The 15,056-nt window shown below is 39.0% G+C and overlaps 1 protein-coding gene across 1 annotated transcript in view; it reads left to right on the top strand.

The window, feature by feature from the left end:
* Positions 1–15,056, top strand: part of FREM3 (FRAS1 related extracellular matrix 3) — a 624,923-nt gene that overhangs the window by 524,760 nt on the left and 85,107 nt on the right. Inside the window, exon 14 of the mRNA XM_044062250.1 lies at positions 6,536–6,839. Coding sequence (XP_043918185.1) covers positions 6,536–6,839 — 304 coding nt within the window. The remainder of the gene's footprint in view (positions 1–6,535; positions 6,840–15,056) is intronic.

Here is a 15,056-nt window from a genome sequence, read left to right as displayed (position 1 = left end):
CTGTGTATACTGTGCTCCATCTTGCTCGCAGTCTTTCTGATCTTTACATTGCCATGTAACATGGGTAGTAGCTGAGTGCTGGTTTTGTACAGCCCACTTCACCCATAATAAATGGGGCCATGCAACCTTCTGACAGGAAGGAAGCCCTTATCAACTCCATTAGTGCCCGGTCAAGGTGCTTCAGCCTTTTCATTTTACTACATTTTCAGTTCTGGAAGCCGCTTGTTGCAGAACCTGTTATGCAGATGTTTTCAGCATTTTATCTCAAGTTCTGTTTTAAATAGCTATCAACCTGTGAGTGCTGTTTGTGTGTGTGTGTGCGTGGGGGTTGTAATTCTATGAAAACTAACACATGCTTGTAGCCTCCTACAGATAAAGTTCCTCCACATGCCCTAACATCTTGTTTCTTGCATCCTTCCTGTTGACATTCTAATCATTATCCCCAGGTACCTTTCATGTTACCAGTTTCCTGTATTTCCATCCCTCATGGCCAGTTGTTTCTTTTACTTTAACTTATGTTTATGTGCTTGAGCTTATATGTGCTGATGTACATTTAAAACATACAAAAGTGTGTGGCGATATAATGTTTACAAACCAATAAACTTTCAGTATGACTCAATTTACTCTCTGCATTCCAACTACTCTCTCAGACTAAGTAGACCTCAGTTCTTGATTGACGTATGTGTAAAATCATTCAATAAACTTGCCCTACCACTTTGAATAGGCTATGCTAAGAAATGGCTGTTTTGTATAATTTCACCAACTTCAAAATAAAATTGTAGGAAAAACCTGGTTAATGAATACAAATGTACACACTTCAGAGATTCTGGCTAATTCAGAAACTTGTTGTTCCTGCACAGCTCCTTACATTGTCAATTGCTGGTAGACATTTCCATTGAAGCTGAGCTGGATTAACTTTCAAATGTCTTTGCAGATATGTATGTATATTAAATATGTTGTACTTTTCCCCCTTGTTAGGTAAGAACTCAGTTGTGTACTTTTCCCCTTGTTAGGTAAGAACTAGGTCGGATCTTTTTTTACAACTGTCTCTGTATTTGTTTACATTACACTCTATTTGTTTTCTGTGTATACTGTGTTTATTCTGTTTTGCAGTCTTTCTGATCTTTACATTGCCATGTAACATGGGTAGTAGCTGAAAATGGTTTTGTACAGCCCACTTCACCTAGTTAACAATAAATAAATAAGTAAACCTCTACAGGAAGGAAGCCCTTTATGAATCCCATTAGTGCCTGTCAAGGTGCTTCAGCTTTTCACTTACTACATTTTCAGTTCTGGAAGCGTTGTTGTAGAACCTGTTATGCAGATGTTGTAGCATTTTATCTGCTCTGTTTTAAATAGCTATCAACCTGTGAGTGCTGTTTGTGTGTGTGTGTGTGTGGGGGGGGGGTTGCACTTATGAAAACTAAACACGTACTGCTTGTAGCCTCCTACAGATAAAGTTCCCTCCACATGCCCTAACATCTTGTTTCGTTGCATCCTTCCTGTTGACATTCTAATCATTATCCCCAGGTACCTTTCATGTTAGCAGTTTCCTGTATTTCCATCCCTCATGGCCAGTTGTTTCTTTTACTTTAACTTATGTTTATGTGCTTGAGCTTATATGTGCTGATGTACATTTAAAACATACAAAGAGTGTGTGGCGATATAATGTGCTTTAGATTCGTGAGTTATTTACAAACTGACATAGGTTCATAGGTAAGTACTAGGCTAGCTGCCCTTGTGAGCCATTTTAAGCCTAGCCTGTTTCCCTTTTTGTGCTGGAAGTAACCTGCCCCATTTGCTTATAGATTGGCCTTACCCATTCTATGGTCAATAATTATATATTACTCCTAATTTGACTTGCTGATGTGCAGTAAATCCATCAGTAATGGGTCAGAGGATGCCTTGTATACCAGACACAGGTCACCTCTTAGCAGTCTGTAGGATACCAAGTTTAGTGATAGGGCTTTGAGTTAGTCCATGTAGTATATGTTTTTTAGGCCTTGTATCCTTTTAGTAAGGTTATCTCTTGTGGGTGTTCCAGTTGTTGCATGTATGGACAGATACATGCCAAAGGAGGCCTTATATTCAATGATTGGCCTAATACTTTACCTTTCATACATTTGGTAACTAATGTACCATTCTAGTGATGTGTTGACTTTAATTACAGCAGCTGTTTTTGCAAGGCCCTTATCTTTCGATGCTTATGTTTGAATGCACTGCATTTATTGGTTAGCTTTCAGCAGCCAGGATGAGTCTTGTATGTGAGGCCAGAGACAGTACATACATTACACAAAGGATATTAAAAATGCCTTGGAGAAGAAGCAGCAGTCTTTACACTGGATGCAAGCACAGAGGAGATTTACACAGAGAGATCACAGGACAAAGAAAACAAATGTTCTTAACCACTGCTGGGAGCCCTTACTATACTGTACTGCACTGAATGCAGAAGAATCACACAGAGCAGTCTCTTAACACATCCGAGAAAAAAATATCGTTTGACATATATAAATTAACCCAGACTCCCTGAGATATAAAAACATTTCAGCAAAGTGACTCAAAAATGCACAGTGACACAGAAATCCTTTTGTAAATCAAGTAACCAAAACGTCAGATTTCACTGGATACACACAGGTTTTGCTGTTATTACAGGTCATCTTTATCTTAAGTAAGCTGTGTGTCACTTTACTGAGCCATTATGTTAAATCAGTTTTGTTTTTAATGAATGAGTTGCTTAAGTCCCATAATGTCTTATACACATTTCTTTGTTGAACCACGTTTTTTCTGGATGAGTCTTCTGTGCATTTTTTTCAGGGACGTTTGCTTCTCACTCATGTGTGGTCAGTACTTCATATGAAATATAAAATCAAGGTTAGTATTTGTGCTTTGTATATTTGGAGAGAGAGAAAGAGCACAAGACAGTGAGCAATCACAAGTGCTTCATAGTCACAAAGCCTGTACTATGAACTCCATTTATCTCACTAAGAAACAGAACTTGGGATGTCTAGCAGAGGCCCATCAACAGATTACTGAAGCAGGGCTTCTGGTGTTACATAGACAAGCCTGGCTTTGAATACTAGCTGAAGACATGCACTTCTTCTTCAGACAAGTAAGTAAGTAGGTGGGTGCATATGTTTTTAAGGTACAAATAGTTAAGCATGTCATGCTACTAGAATGCCTGCATACTTTTGGCAGTATTATTGTATCTCATGTGCCAAGCCATACAGCATGTGCTTTCTGCTGGTGTAAACAAAAGCAAAGGCAGGGTACAAAGATTCCCTCATGTCACCATTATAATGACAAAAACTCACCCTACCTACAAGAATGAGTTTTTTAACCATTCTATACTGTGTCGTTCACGGATTGCACTCCTTCTAAATGTGGTAATCAGAGTCTGTCTGGGGTTGTGGGATAACAGCAAGATGTTTAGTAGCAGTATGCATACGATAAAAAAATATATACTGAGGGTGTTAGACAGGTGTGAGAATCCAGCCAGGCTTGAAGACAGCCATCATGAAAAAAAACATATAGATCCTCCTTAGGACCTTATCACGATGGAGCGGCTTCCATTCCTTTGCGCCTGTGATCCTTAGAGCTCTGTTCAGAGTTTGGTTTCCTAGTAGAGTCTCTGCTGTCAAAGTAGTCTAAGAAGAAGAAATAAATAGTAATCCAAAAATGCAGTCTGTTTGTCCAGTAAAAGAATCAGATAACCATGCTTGGAACAGGATCACCAGGGCACAGTTCTGAAGAGCTATATGGGGATGGTGTTGCTGATGATCACCTGCTTCTCAGGTGACCCATATAGCTTTGCTGAAAAGGTACTAAGAAACCACCATGACAGATGGAAACCTACAAGGTGAAAGCCAGGGGATGAGTAATACTTCAGTCAGGTGACAAACAGGAGTGGGACAGATTAGGACAAACTAGGTCATAGCAATAGTAACTGACGTGGGAGATGTAGAATATCACTCCACCACTGTGGAAGGATTCAGCTTTTGTATAGAAGATTGAAAAGCATCATCTAGAAATTGTTGACCTTTTCTCTGTACACAGTGGTCCTTCTGCACCAGACTTTTCAATTGTCAGGGATGGTTTTGCTGCTGTTCAGGAGTTATCCCAGTCTAAGGATACTGACAAGCACTGACAGAAGCATAGCGAGGACGGGGTGAAGGGTGTAGCTGTCATGGGTGTAAAGTGTTAGGCGGTATGACTAGGAAGGGAAATGTTCAGTAATGGACACAAGGATGGGGTGAAGGGTGCAGCTGTCATGGGTGTAAAGTGTTAGGGGGTATGACCGGGCAATGTTCAGTAATGGTCACAAGGATGGGGTGAAGGGTGCAGCTGTCATGGGTGTAAAGTGTTAGGGGGTATGACCGGGCAATGTTCAGTAATGGTCACAAGGATGGGGTGAAGGGTGCAGCTGTCATGGGTGTAAAGTGCTAGGGGGTATGACCGGGCAATGTTCAGTAATGGTCACAAGGATGGGGTGAAGGGTGCAGCTGTCATGGGTGTAAAGTGTTAGGGGGTATGACCGGGCAATGTTCAGTAATGGACACAAGGATGGGGTGAAAGGTGCAGCTGTCATGGGTGTAAAGTGCTAGGGGGTATGACCGGGCAATGTTCAGTAATGGTCACAAGGATGGGGTGAAGGGTGCAGCTGTCATGGGTGTAAAGTCTAAGGGGGTATGACTGGGAAGGGAAATGTTCAGTAATGGACACAAGGATGGGGTGAAGGGTGCAGCTGTCATGGGTGTAAAGTGCTAGGGGGTATGACCGGGCAGTGTTCGGTAATGGACACAAGGATGGGGTGAAGGGTGCAGCTGTCTTGGGTGTAAAGTGTTAGGGGGTATAATCGGGCAATGTTCAGTAATGGGCAGTGTTCAGTAATGGACACAAGGATGGGGTGAAGGGTGCAGCTGTCTTGGGTGTAAAGTATTAGGGGGTATAACCGGGCAATGTTCAGTAATGGTCACAAAGATGGGGACATAAACGGAGAATACTAAACTGAGAGCATCGTCTATGACTCAGTTCTTACTTCACCACATTCTGGTACGTGGACTGCCACCAGTGTACCCAGCTCGTGGTCAGTCTACCAATTTCACTACAGTAACCATTTCACTGTATAAAATAGTAATTTAATTAAATATAATATGCAATTCAGTGGAAGATGCATTTTATTTTACAGTGCATTATATGTATATAGTTTGCTGTCTAATATATTTTGTTGTAAAATATAATCAAGTCACTTCATAATATAAAGTATGTTTCGTTACACTGCATATGTATTTCATTAACTGGTGTATATATTTCACTGTACAGAAAGTGCATTTCAACATATAATACATTTTGGTTATATTTCAGGAGGTCAGAAATGTGTACTTAACAACCTGATCTATAAGTAATATGTAGAAATTCACAAGCAAGGAGTTATACAGAAAAATTAAGTTGCAACACAGAAGTGAAAAGGGAAAAAAGTCAACAAGGAAAGTGAGGCCAAATAGATGAGAGACATACTGATGACAGGGATTTTAAAACAGATAGATAGTATAAGAATGCGCAACAGAATCAGAGGACTTGTCCTGTCTGGGATGTAGAATTCAACTGAGGCGAATAGCCATTTTCAAAGTATGAATAATTGTTAGAGGATGTTTCTTGGTATGATAAGCATCAGTGAACTGAGGCAGAATTAGAAAAAGAAATGAAAATACCATTTGTGGATGGTTTCTAGTATTGTAAACAATTAGAGTAGTTTAACGCAGAGCGTTAAGACTACATTTTGTTAATGAGCTTCATCCTGTAGTTCTGGGTACAAGTCCCTCAGTCACCACTTGTAAATCCTGTGATAGAGTAAATCACTTAGACAACGTTCCTAAGTCACCACTGTAAATGGGCACTTAGTTCTTGTTGACTTTGTCGTTTAGTAAATGAATAAAACAGCCACTGAAGTTCAAAAATAAATGAGGCAGACACGATAAGTAAGTGAGCTGGGCAAACAATAAAGGAGGGTAGATCTGTGGCATAGTGTAGATAGAGGAATGCATGCTGCATTATGTTATAATCGATACTCAGTAACTGTCATTATGGTGTAAAGTATATAGGGAAGCTGTGGGGATAATTAACCTCCGGTACAAAGTAAGTTATCAGACAACTACAACTATGTGTAAACGAATGAGAGAAAGTGAGAGAGAGAAAAAGAGAGACTCATCTGAAGTTACCTGTCATCTTTAACAGTGAAGGCTGGAAATCTGTGCCTGGTAACAAAGATCATGCTCCCCATTTTCCAAAGCTATCTTGAGGTTAACTGAATTGAGACCACCATGACAATCATGATGATCCTGTAAAGCAGGGCAACTACATTATTTGCAGGATTAAGCATAGGACTTTGATGCTTTTAAATCAGAGTTTAGCTAAATAATATGCATTTCCTCTGTTTTAGGTAGTGTTTGGATAGAAAAATAAAAAGACATAGTGATATGCAACACAATGAAGGTTTTTTTTTACTGATTACCTGTACTAATTGTACTTGTTGTCCTAGGCCTGCAATCCCAAGTTCTCAGATTATGACAAGACCGGATCCATATGCACAGCTGAAAACATCAATGAAACACTTACTGAGTACCGCTGGCTGGTCAGTGCTCCGACAGGACCAGATGGTGTCACAAGTCCTATGCGGGAAGTGGACAGTAACACTTTCTTCACCAACACCAAGAGCATCACCTTAGATTCCATTTACTTCCAGGCAGGCTCTAGAGTGCAGTGTGCTGCCAGGGCCGTCAATGCCAATGGTGATGTAGGGCTGGAACTCCTGAGCCCCATTGTCACAATTAGCAGAGATGAAGGTAAGAACCAGTAAACTGATTTTAAAAAAATGTTTTCTTCCAATCAGCTTCACTGTAAACTGCATAAATTATTACAAAATTCTTTATCATCTAGTATGTTTCTTTTTTAGTTATAACTAAATGAAGTACCGCATCTTCCGGTTGTAGTATCAGAAACATTTTTACCCACTGAACCTTGTCAGCAAAGGCAAGAGAAGAGGTACATTTTGTTTTCACCAAAAGAAAAAGATCAGACAATGCAGAATGCATAAATTGATGATGACAGTGAAATGCAATCAGAGACTCAGTTAACAAAGTATTTATTTAAATTACAGGGTATGGTAAACATTCTGTATGAATACATTGTGAAACACGATTAAATATTTATACAAATTGCAGAATATAGTAAATATTCTTTGCATATACAATTTACCTCAGTATGACTTTCATTATGCAGTGTCCGCCACTTCTTGCAGTATGCCAGCATATTAGCCAATAATGGCTTAGTGAGAGTTTTGCCCTTTACAAAGAAGATGAAGCAGTGCACTGGGGCAAGTTGCCCAGATGCATGCTTTAGTACAAAAAGGATTTCTTGCAGCAGGAATCTGCTCTGAGTGATAGAACTGAAATGGGAAGCGCGATCATGCCTAGATGCAGACATCAAGGTCTGCAGTAAAAGAAGGCTGTGGAACTTAGACGCAAGTAGGCATTTATATCCAGAAGTTATGGTGTAGAAAAGTCATAAATAAAACTTAGTCTTCCTTTGCAGTAGTTACTTTTTTGTATGGTATCATAAGTTTAGAATCAGATATGTGCCACCAGAGGACCAGTAAGGGGGTGTCTTTCACTTTGTTCTTTCAAGATGGTTATCCATTTATGAAATAAGGTGATAGCTGCCAGAGTCAATGTTGCCTGCTGGCAGTATGTTCAACAGTCAGAGAACAGACAAAGTTTGATACAGTTGTAGATCATTTTACCAAAATGAGATTCACCATTATATACTTCATTGAAAGGAGACCACAGGATGGTGTCTTTTTGAAAACCTGCTTACAAGAAATGCAAAAAAAAAAAAGGCTTAATTGGGAGCAAAGCCCCCACCACAGCACACATTCAAGAGACAGCACCCCCTGTAACCACCTATTTTGTATAATCAAAGGTCACTGCCAAGGGATCCCACAGGATTTTTTGCAGGGGGGTGCAAACCCAAGCCCCGTCCATGTAGCTCCACCCCCTCTGCTGCCCCCGCCCACTCAGTCCCACCCCCTGCCCATGCAGCCATTCCAGTGTTCCATTACTTGGCTATTTCTCCCCATTTGTCATAGACACTATTAAAATCTCTCAGTGTGCATACTGTTTTATGCTTTAGTTCTACAATGATTACAGATATTTGGATTTCATTTACAACGTTTATTTAAAATTTTATAGCACAAACACTGATAGACATTTACTAAACCTAAACAAAGCAATACTCTTACAATGAAAAGAGACTTAGCATTAAAACTTCTCTACCTTTGAAACCCACATTCACTGAAACAACATTGAAGCCCGCATTCAAAGAAAGTGCATCTGGCCAGTGGCAGGGTATGTTTACTTTTGGGATTGTTTCAAATCATAGGCTCCTTGCACACATTTTTAGAACCATGGAAAAGTTATTTGGTTCACCTTCCTGACTGGATTAATTATACTATATAATGATTGAATTATATCCCTTTTATAATACAGCACCACTTGTTAGAGCGTGTTTTAAATTTATAGTTCTGAACATTTTTCCTTTAAGCAATGAAGCAAATCATATGAACCAATAATGACAACCTGCCCAATTCAGAACATTTCAACCATAAAGGGCCACTCTACTCAAACTTCTGTCATACAATCCACCAATATCAATCAATATTTAGAATCTTTGCAGAAGTAAAAGTCATCTGAATAATTCCACATTAAAGAGATCTGAAACCAGTGAAGAGGTTGTTGCTAGAAAACAACTTTATATTTCAGCGTTTAATCTACAAATTCAATGCCTGCTGCCCTTGAGGAATAAATTGCCTACGTTATATTAAAAAAAATGGTATGCTGGTATATTGCAATGAGGAATGGGTGGCAAGCTGAAAAACAAGTTCATAGTTATTAGGCATCTCATCCAAAGGAGGACATACTCAGGACTGTAGCACTCCACCTCCTTAAAATACAAATCTACATGTTGTGGGAGTAGAACATATAGCCCTCTGTATCAAGATGCAAGTATGCTACCCGCTGTGCTGCTTTAAAAATTCTATACCACAATAGTGGTACCATTTGCTAAACAAAACAGTTGCACATTTTAAGTAGGCTTAGCATGAGCAGCAGTAAACTTCTCTTCCCTTGAAGCTCACAATTCCTTGAAAATGCACTTGAAAATAAAATCCACCTGCTAACTCTAACTAGGGCATTTCACTCTCTCTCACACACACACCTCAACCTCTTAATGGAAGAAATCTGGACAAAGCCTAAAATAAATAGGAGCAGATTATAAATATTGCTGTCATGAACTTAGAACATTGCTAGAATCACTGCACCTGCTTCTGACAAAGTACCTTCTTGATGACACACAGGACAAATATATATTTGTGCAGTTATTCAAACCCAGACTGTTTTTAAAATAAAAAAGTCACTTACTACCAATGGACAAATTATGCTACCAAAGAAAAATAAGTAGTAGATCAATAACTACAAATAGGTCTAATTAAAGAGCTGAATAATATTACCTATGTACTTTCTTCACAGTGCGACTCAGCTTCTTAACTACCACAGTTTGTGCCAAACCTGAAGTGCTGAGAGCAAAACAGAATAATGGAATCACTGGAGATAATTGAAAATAGTTCAGAACATTACTTTGCTAAAATATTATGAAAACAGCATGAGTTACAGAATTTCTTGGAAGAAATTGAAATGCAAAGTAACGTTAGTCAAACATCTCATTTATAGCCCCATGGGTGCTTTATGTAATGAAATAATTACTTTGCCTGCAATTTCATAACATATACGTTTAGATACCTACTGTACGATGATGTATACTAGGTGGCCTAGTATACATCGAATGCAGTTTTTTTTCAAATAGGGAATAAAATGTATTGTTTGAAAAGTAATGTATTTCTATAGTCACCTGCAGATATATTTTATAGAACTTCATATAAATGTATACATGTATTTCAGAACCTCTTACATTAACCTTTATAAAAATTTGTTAAGTTATATGTCTATGAACTTTAACTAAGAGCAACCATATGAATTTATTGGTGTGTGTGTGTGCGTGTGTGTGCGCGTGTGTGTGTGTTCAGGATGAGTAGTGAAACCATATGAAATCAAGTTCCTTATTCCTACTAGTATCATGCTAAATTCAGTTAGTAAATATTTAACATTTAGTCCAGTTCATAAAACAAAGTTAATATTTTATTTCAATGAACACTTGCATCACTAGCTGGATTGCCAACTTCCTCACAGGATGCAGGAGATCAAAATAGAAAATGTCTCAGCACCAAACCCTGGGGGACTCCATTGGTAACTGGTCTCTTCCCCTATTTTGATCTCCTGCATCCTGTGAGCAAGTTGGCAATCCAGTTAGTGATGCAAGTGTTTGCTCCTATATTATTCATCTTTTGTACTACACCTGAGTAGGGGATTGTCAAAAGGCTTGGCCAGGTCAAGGTAATGTGGTGTGAGCTGTTTTACCTTCATCCAGTGCTTTGGTAACAAAAGTAAAGCCTAAACTTTGCCCATGATTTTGAGCATTTCACACTTTCCTCTGGGCTGTTTTCAAACACGTTTAGGGTCGTGCAAGTGCATACATGTATGCATTCTTTGATTCACCTTCCTGATTATATTAAATTATATTTCTTGTATCATACAGCACCAGCTCTTAGACTGTTTTACATTTGTAGTTTTGAACAGTCTTCTAGTAAGCAATGAAACAAAATGTATGAACCAATGACAGAACTACCAATTTCAGAAAATTTCAACCATAAAAGGCTACTTAAACTTCTGTCATTACAATCCACCAATATCAGTAAATATGCAAAATGTCTGCAGACGTCAGTCATCTAAATAATTCTACATTAAAGGGATCTCTAATGAAGAGGATGCTGCTAAGAAAACTTTATATTTCATTGTTTCATCTACAAATAAAGTGGCTGTTGCCTTTGAAGAATAAATTGCCTATGTTACATTAAACAATGATGAGCTAGTAATATTGCAATAGGGAATGGATGGCAAACTGATAACAGGTTCATAGTTACTAGGTAATTTGTCCTAAGGAGGACATTCACAGGACTGCAGCATCCACTCCCTTTAAAGTACAACAGTACAGTATCAGCAATCCACCTGCATACTGTGGAAGTAGAACCCCTAGCCTTCTGCATCAAAAGTAAGGCAACTACCTGTTTTGCTACTAACAATGCAAACAGACATGGAATAAGCAGCACTAAACTTATCTTCTCCTGAAGCCCTCAGCAAAATTTTTCATTTATTTAAAAGGAAAGTACAACTTGAACAAAGCCAATTTTCAGCAGAGGTGCAAGTAGAAATGCACCAGACCAAGGTCTTTGTAATATAGGAGAGAACAGACCACCCAGAGGGAACCCACACAAACACAGGGAGGACATACAGACTCCACACAGGAGGCACCCCAGCCAAGAATCAAACCACAGAACCTCTTGCTCTGAGGCAACACTACCACTGCACCATCAACTTGTCACAGCTAAATCTCTCAATTTCATAGCAGAAGAAAACTGGAAAAAGACAGAATTTATTTGGGGAAGAGGCAAATTCCCAAAACCAAGGACACATTGTAAATATTGCTTGTATTATCTTAGAATGTTGCTGAAATAGTGTTTTGTGTTGCAGTGTGTTCTGAAATAGTGTTTTGTGTTGCAGTGTGTTTCCAAAAAAAGATTATTTAGTGAATTCCATTCTCACTGATTTAACACAAAACCAGAAATTTTAAGAGGACCTATCACAACTGGATTGGTGGCGACGGCGTGGGTAGAGAATGCAAGCTGTTGTGCCTAAGGTTCAGGCTTTAAACCTGGGTAATTCTAACCCCATGTATAAGTAACTGGGGCAACACACACACACACATTAAGTGAAATGGAGCACAGTTCTGCATAATGAAATGAAACAGCCTACTTAAATTGAAACGCCTGCATATAGAAATGAAACAGAGCTTACACACCCCTTAAATAAAATTACTTACTGAAGCACAGTTAAAAAATGAATTCAGGTTTGGACCCAGAAATACATTGCCTAATTGTTTTTATGTCCAAATAAAATGGCTCAGGGGAATTGTTGCTACAACTGTGGTCCACAAGCAATGCAATCTATTCTCAAATACTAAAGCTATTTTTGTGATAAAATGCTGGTGTTATATAAAATAGTAACTGCGGGTTGAGTAGCTAAAATGTTATACTATAAAATGCTAATCAGATCGGAATTATGTTCTATCTACCCAGAAGTAGCAGTTAACCACCAATGAAAAAAATAAGCCTCTTAAGTTAACACTCTAACTTAAATGACAGTGTGCTGTGGTCTGAATATGTACAGTGAAAGTTACTTTCCTGAAAAGTTCTCTGTATTCAGTCTCCAGCATTTTTAATTTTCCACAGCAGAGAATTATCAAATTAGACAATTTTAACAAGCAAATGAGCATGATAAATGCATCACATTTTTCCAACTTCCAGAAGGAAATGCAGAAATGTATTAACATTCTTTTAACAGTTTTATAGTTATGCTTTTATTTATTTTGATGTGTTTCTCATTTTTTTTAACTTTGGTTAACTTGATAAGAAGAGCATCATGTAGTTGACAATGACAACTAAAATGAAAGTGCATAAAGCTCAGAGGTGCTCAGAGCTTATATCTATTCTTTTATTCCCCCCCTTTGAGGAGTTCTTTATTCTTAAATGAAACAGAGCACAGTTCTGCATAATGAAACAGCCTGCTTAAATGAAACGGGACACAGCTCTTGATGACGAAATGAAGCACAGGCATTTGTGTTACTTTTTTGTGTGGTTCCAGAGGAAGACTTTTTGTTTTGAGAGACTTTTGACTTTGAATAACTGTTTCCCTCCAAAGAGGTTTCACATGTGAAATACACAAACGTTTATTACCAGTAATTCTCTGTTTTAGTAAACTCCAACACTTCATTACTAGGACTTTCACTAGTAAGCATAGACTTCACATTGGACTGTCATCTCAGAGCCCTTGGTCTGTCTTTCCTTTCACAAAACATCTTCAGACTCCTCTGGATTCTAACTCTAAATGACTTCTCCATGCTAAATTTTCCCTGGCCTTAAAAAGGCACACATACTCAGCTGGTTCCCATTATCAGGCCCGTAGAGACCATTCATTATTTATTTGTCCAAGGTTAGTCTTCCATGTAATAACTATTTTCCACTTCCAGAAACAGCTCAGCTTTGGCTCACTAATATGTCTCCTAAACAGCCTGCTTAAATGAAACCGAGCACAGCTCAGTCTCCACGTAGAAATTAAATGAAATGGAGCTTACCGACCTGTGGAAGTTGACTTAGTGTGAACTGATGCGATCATTTTTTTTCACGCGCACTTTTGTGTTTTTAAATTAAGTAGCGTGCGGCACATGCATGAGTCAGGTCTTGCAGCTGTAAAAGTGGGAGGGTGCTTCTCTTCTCCTCGCCCTGTGGTTCTGGTGCCTAAAACGGTATGCAATGTGCGTTCTTAAAGAGGAATGCCCTTTCTTTAAAAAAAAAAAAAAAAAAAAACTTTTTTTTAAAATTAAAATAAAATGAATTTCTCGGCCAGCCGATTCCAGGGGGGTGCAAGTGCACCCCCTTGTACCTGCCTGTGGGCGCCCTTGGTCACTGCATTTTGGAGAGAGCATTCCCCTTATTGCAGTAGTCTCAGGCTACTGAGAATGTAGTATACACGAGCAACAAGCAAAGTAAGTTTTATATCACATTGCAAAATGTAAGACATAAATTTCTGCCTGCTGCCAGGGCTGTGTTGGGTACAAATACTGGCTTCATTAACACCCCCTTCACTGAAGCAAGATTCAATGAATTTCACTTTAGAAAGGAAAATTACTTCTCTTTGATGTCATGTATTGTATGCAATGTATGCTAAGTGGTCCCACTGTGTGCAACGGCAGATTAGGTTAACAATAAATACATCTTCCAGCCCACAGACCTACCCTGACTGGAACCACCTGAGTTACAATCCCTTTGGTGCCTCTCACCTATAAAAGAACTTAAAGTTAACAATAAATACATCTTCCAGCCCACAGACCTACCCTGACTGGAACCACCTGAGTTACAATCCCTTCGGTGCCTCTCACCTATAAAAGAACTTAAAGTATGACCTACCATGTTTGATTAGCTTGATGTAGATCTAATAACATTATTGCTCTCCCATAGCCAGTTGCCATTTGCACACAACCGGGTTGCTCCCTTTCTCTACCCACCCTGTTATTACCACTCCCTACATTTCTCCAGCAGACACACACAAAAATCTCCCTCTCTTCTGTGTTTCTTCCTGCTTTTTCCCTATTTCTCCTATTCTAGTATAACTGTACTTCTTTAACTCTTTGCTACTGTCCTGCACTACTTCTTCACTCTCCTTCATTACCTCCTTCCCTGTGACTTACACAGGGAATATCCATATCCTTACTCTGTCTCCTCCTACCTTCTACCCCTCTCTTTGCTACACTTACCTGCCTCTCTGGTTGTTTTTTTATAGCTGATTCTGTGGTATCTCAAATCAAACCCATGTAAATTCTGGACCTCCATCAACAAAATTCTCCAGCCAGACTCCCCTTCCACACCCTCCCCTTTCCCAAATAACACCCCTCTAGAAACTGGTACCCTTTTCAATAATTACTTCATTGAAACTGTCCAAAACCTTACACTAACTAACCATAACACAAACACCCCTTCTACCCATCCAATCTACATAACAAAACCTCTTCAGCTTTCAACCTGTTCCCACTGACTATGTCAAATCACATTTACTTAAGCTCAAACCCTACTCACCTTCCTGTGACACTCTTCCACCTATCTTCCTTAAACTAGCTGCCAAATCCATAGCCTAGCCTGTATCCCTGCTTATCAATAGATCCATTTTAGAAGCTACTGTCCCCAACATCTGGAAAACCTTCTTTACCATCCCACTACATAAAGGAGGGAACTCTACTGACCCATTCCGCTACAGATTCATAGCCATCCTTTCCCCTGTATC

This window comes from Protopterus annectens, chromosome 2.part1 (genome assembly GCF_019279795.1).
Source record: "Protopterus annectens isolate FY-2018-M chromosome 2.part1, PAN1.0, whole genome shotgun sequence".
Lineage (NCBI taxonomy): Eukaryota > Metazoa > Chordata > Ceratodontiformes > Protopteridae > Protopterus > Protopterus annectens.
Note: the sequence above shows the minus strand (reverse complement) of the source record. Positions and strands in the feature narration are given on the sequence as shown.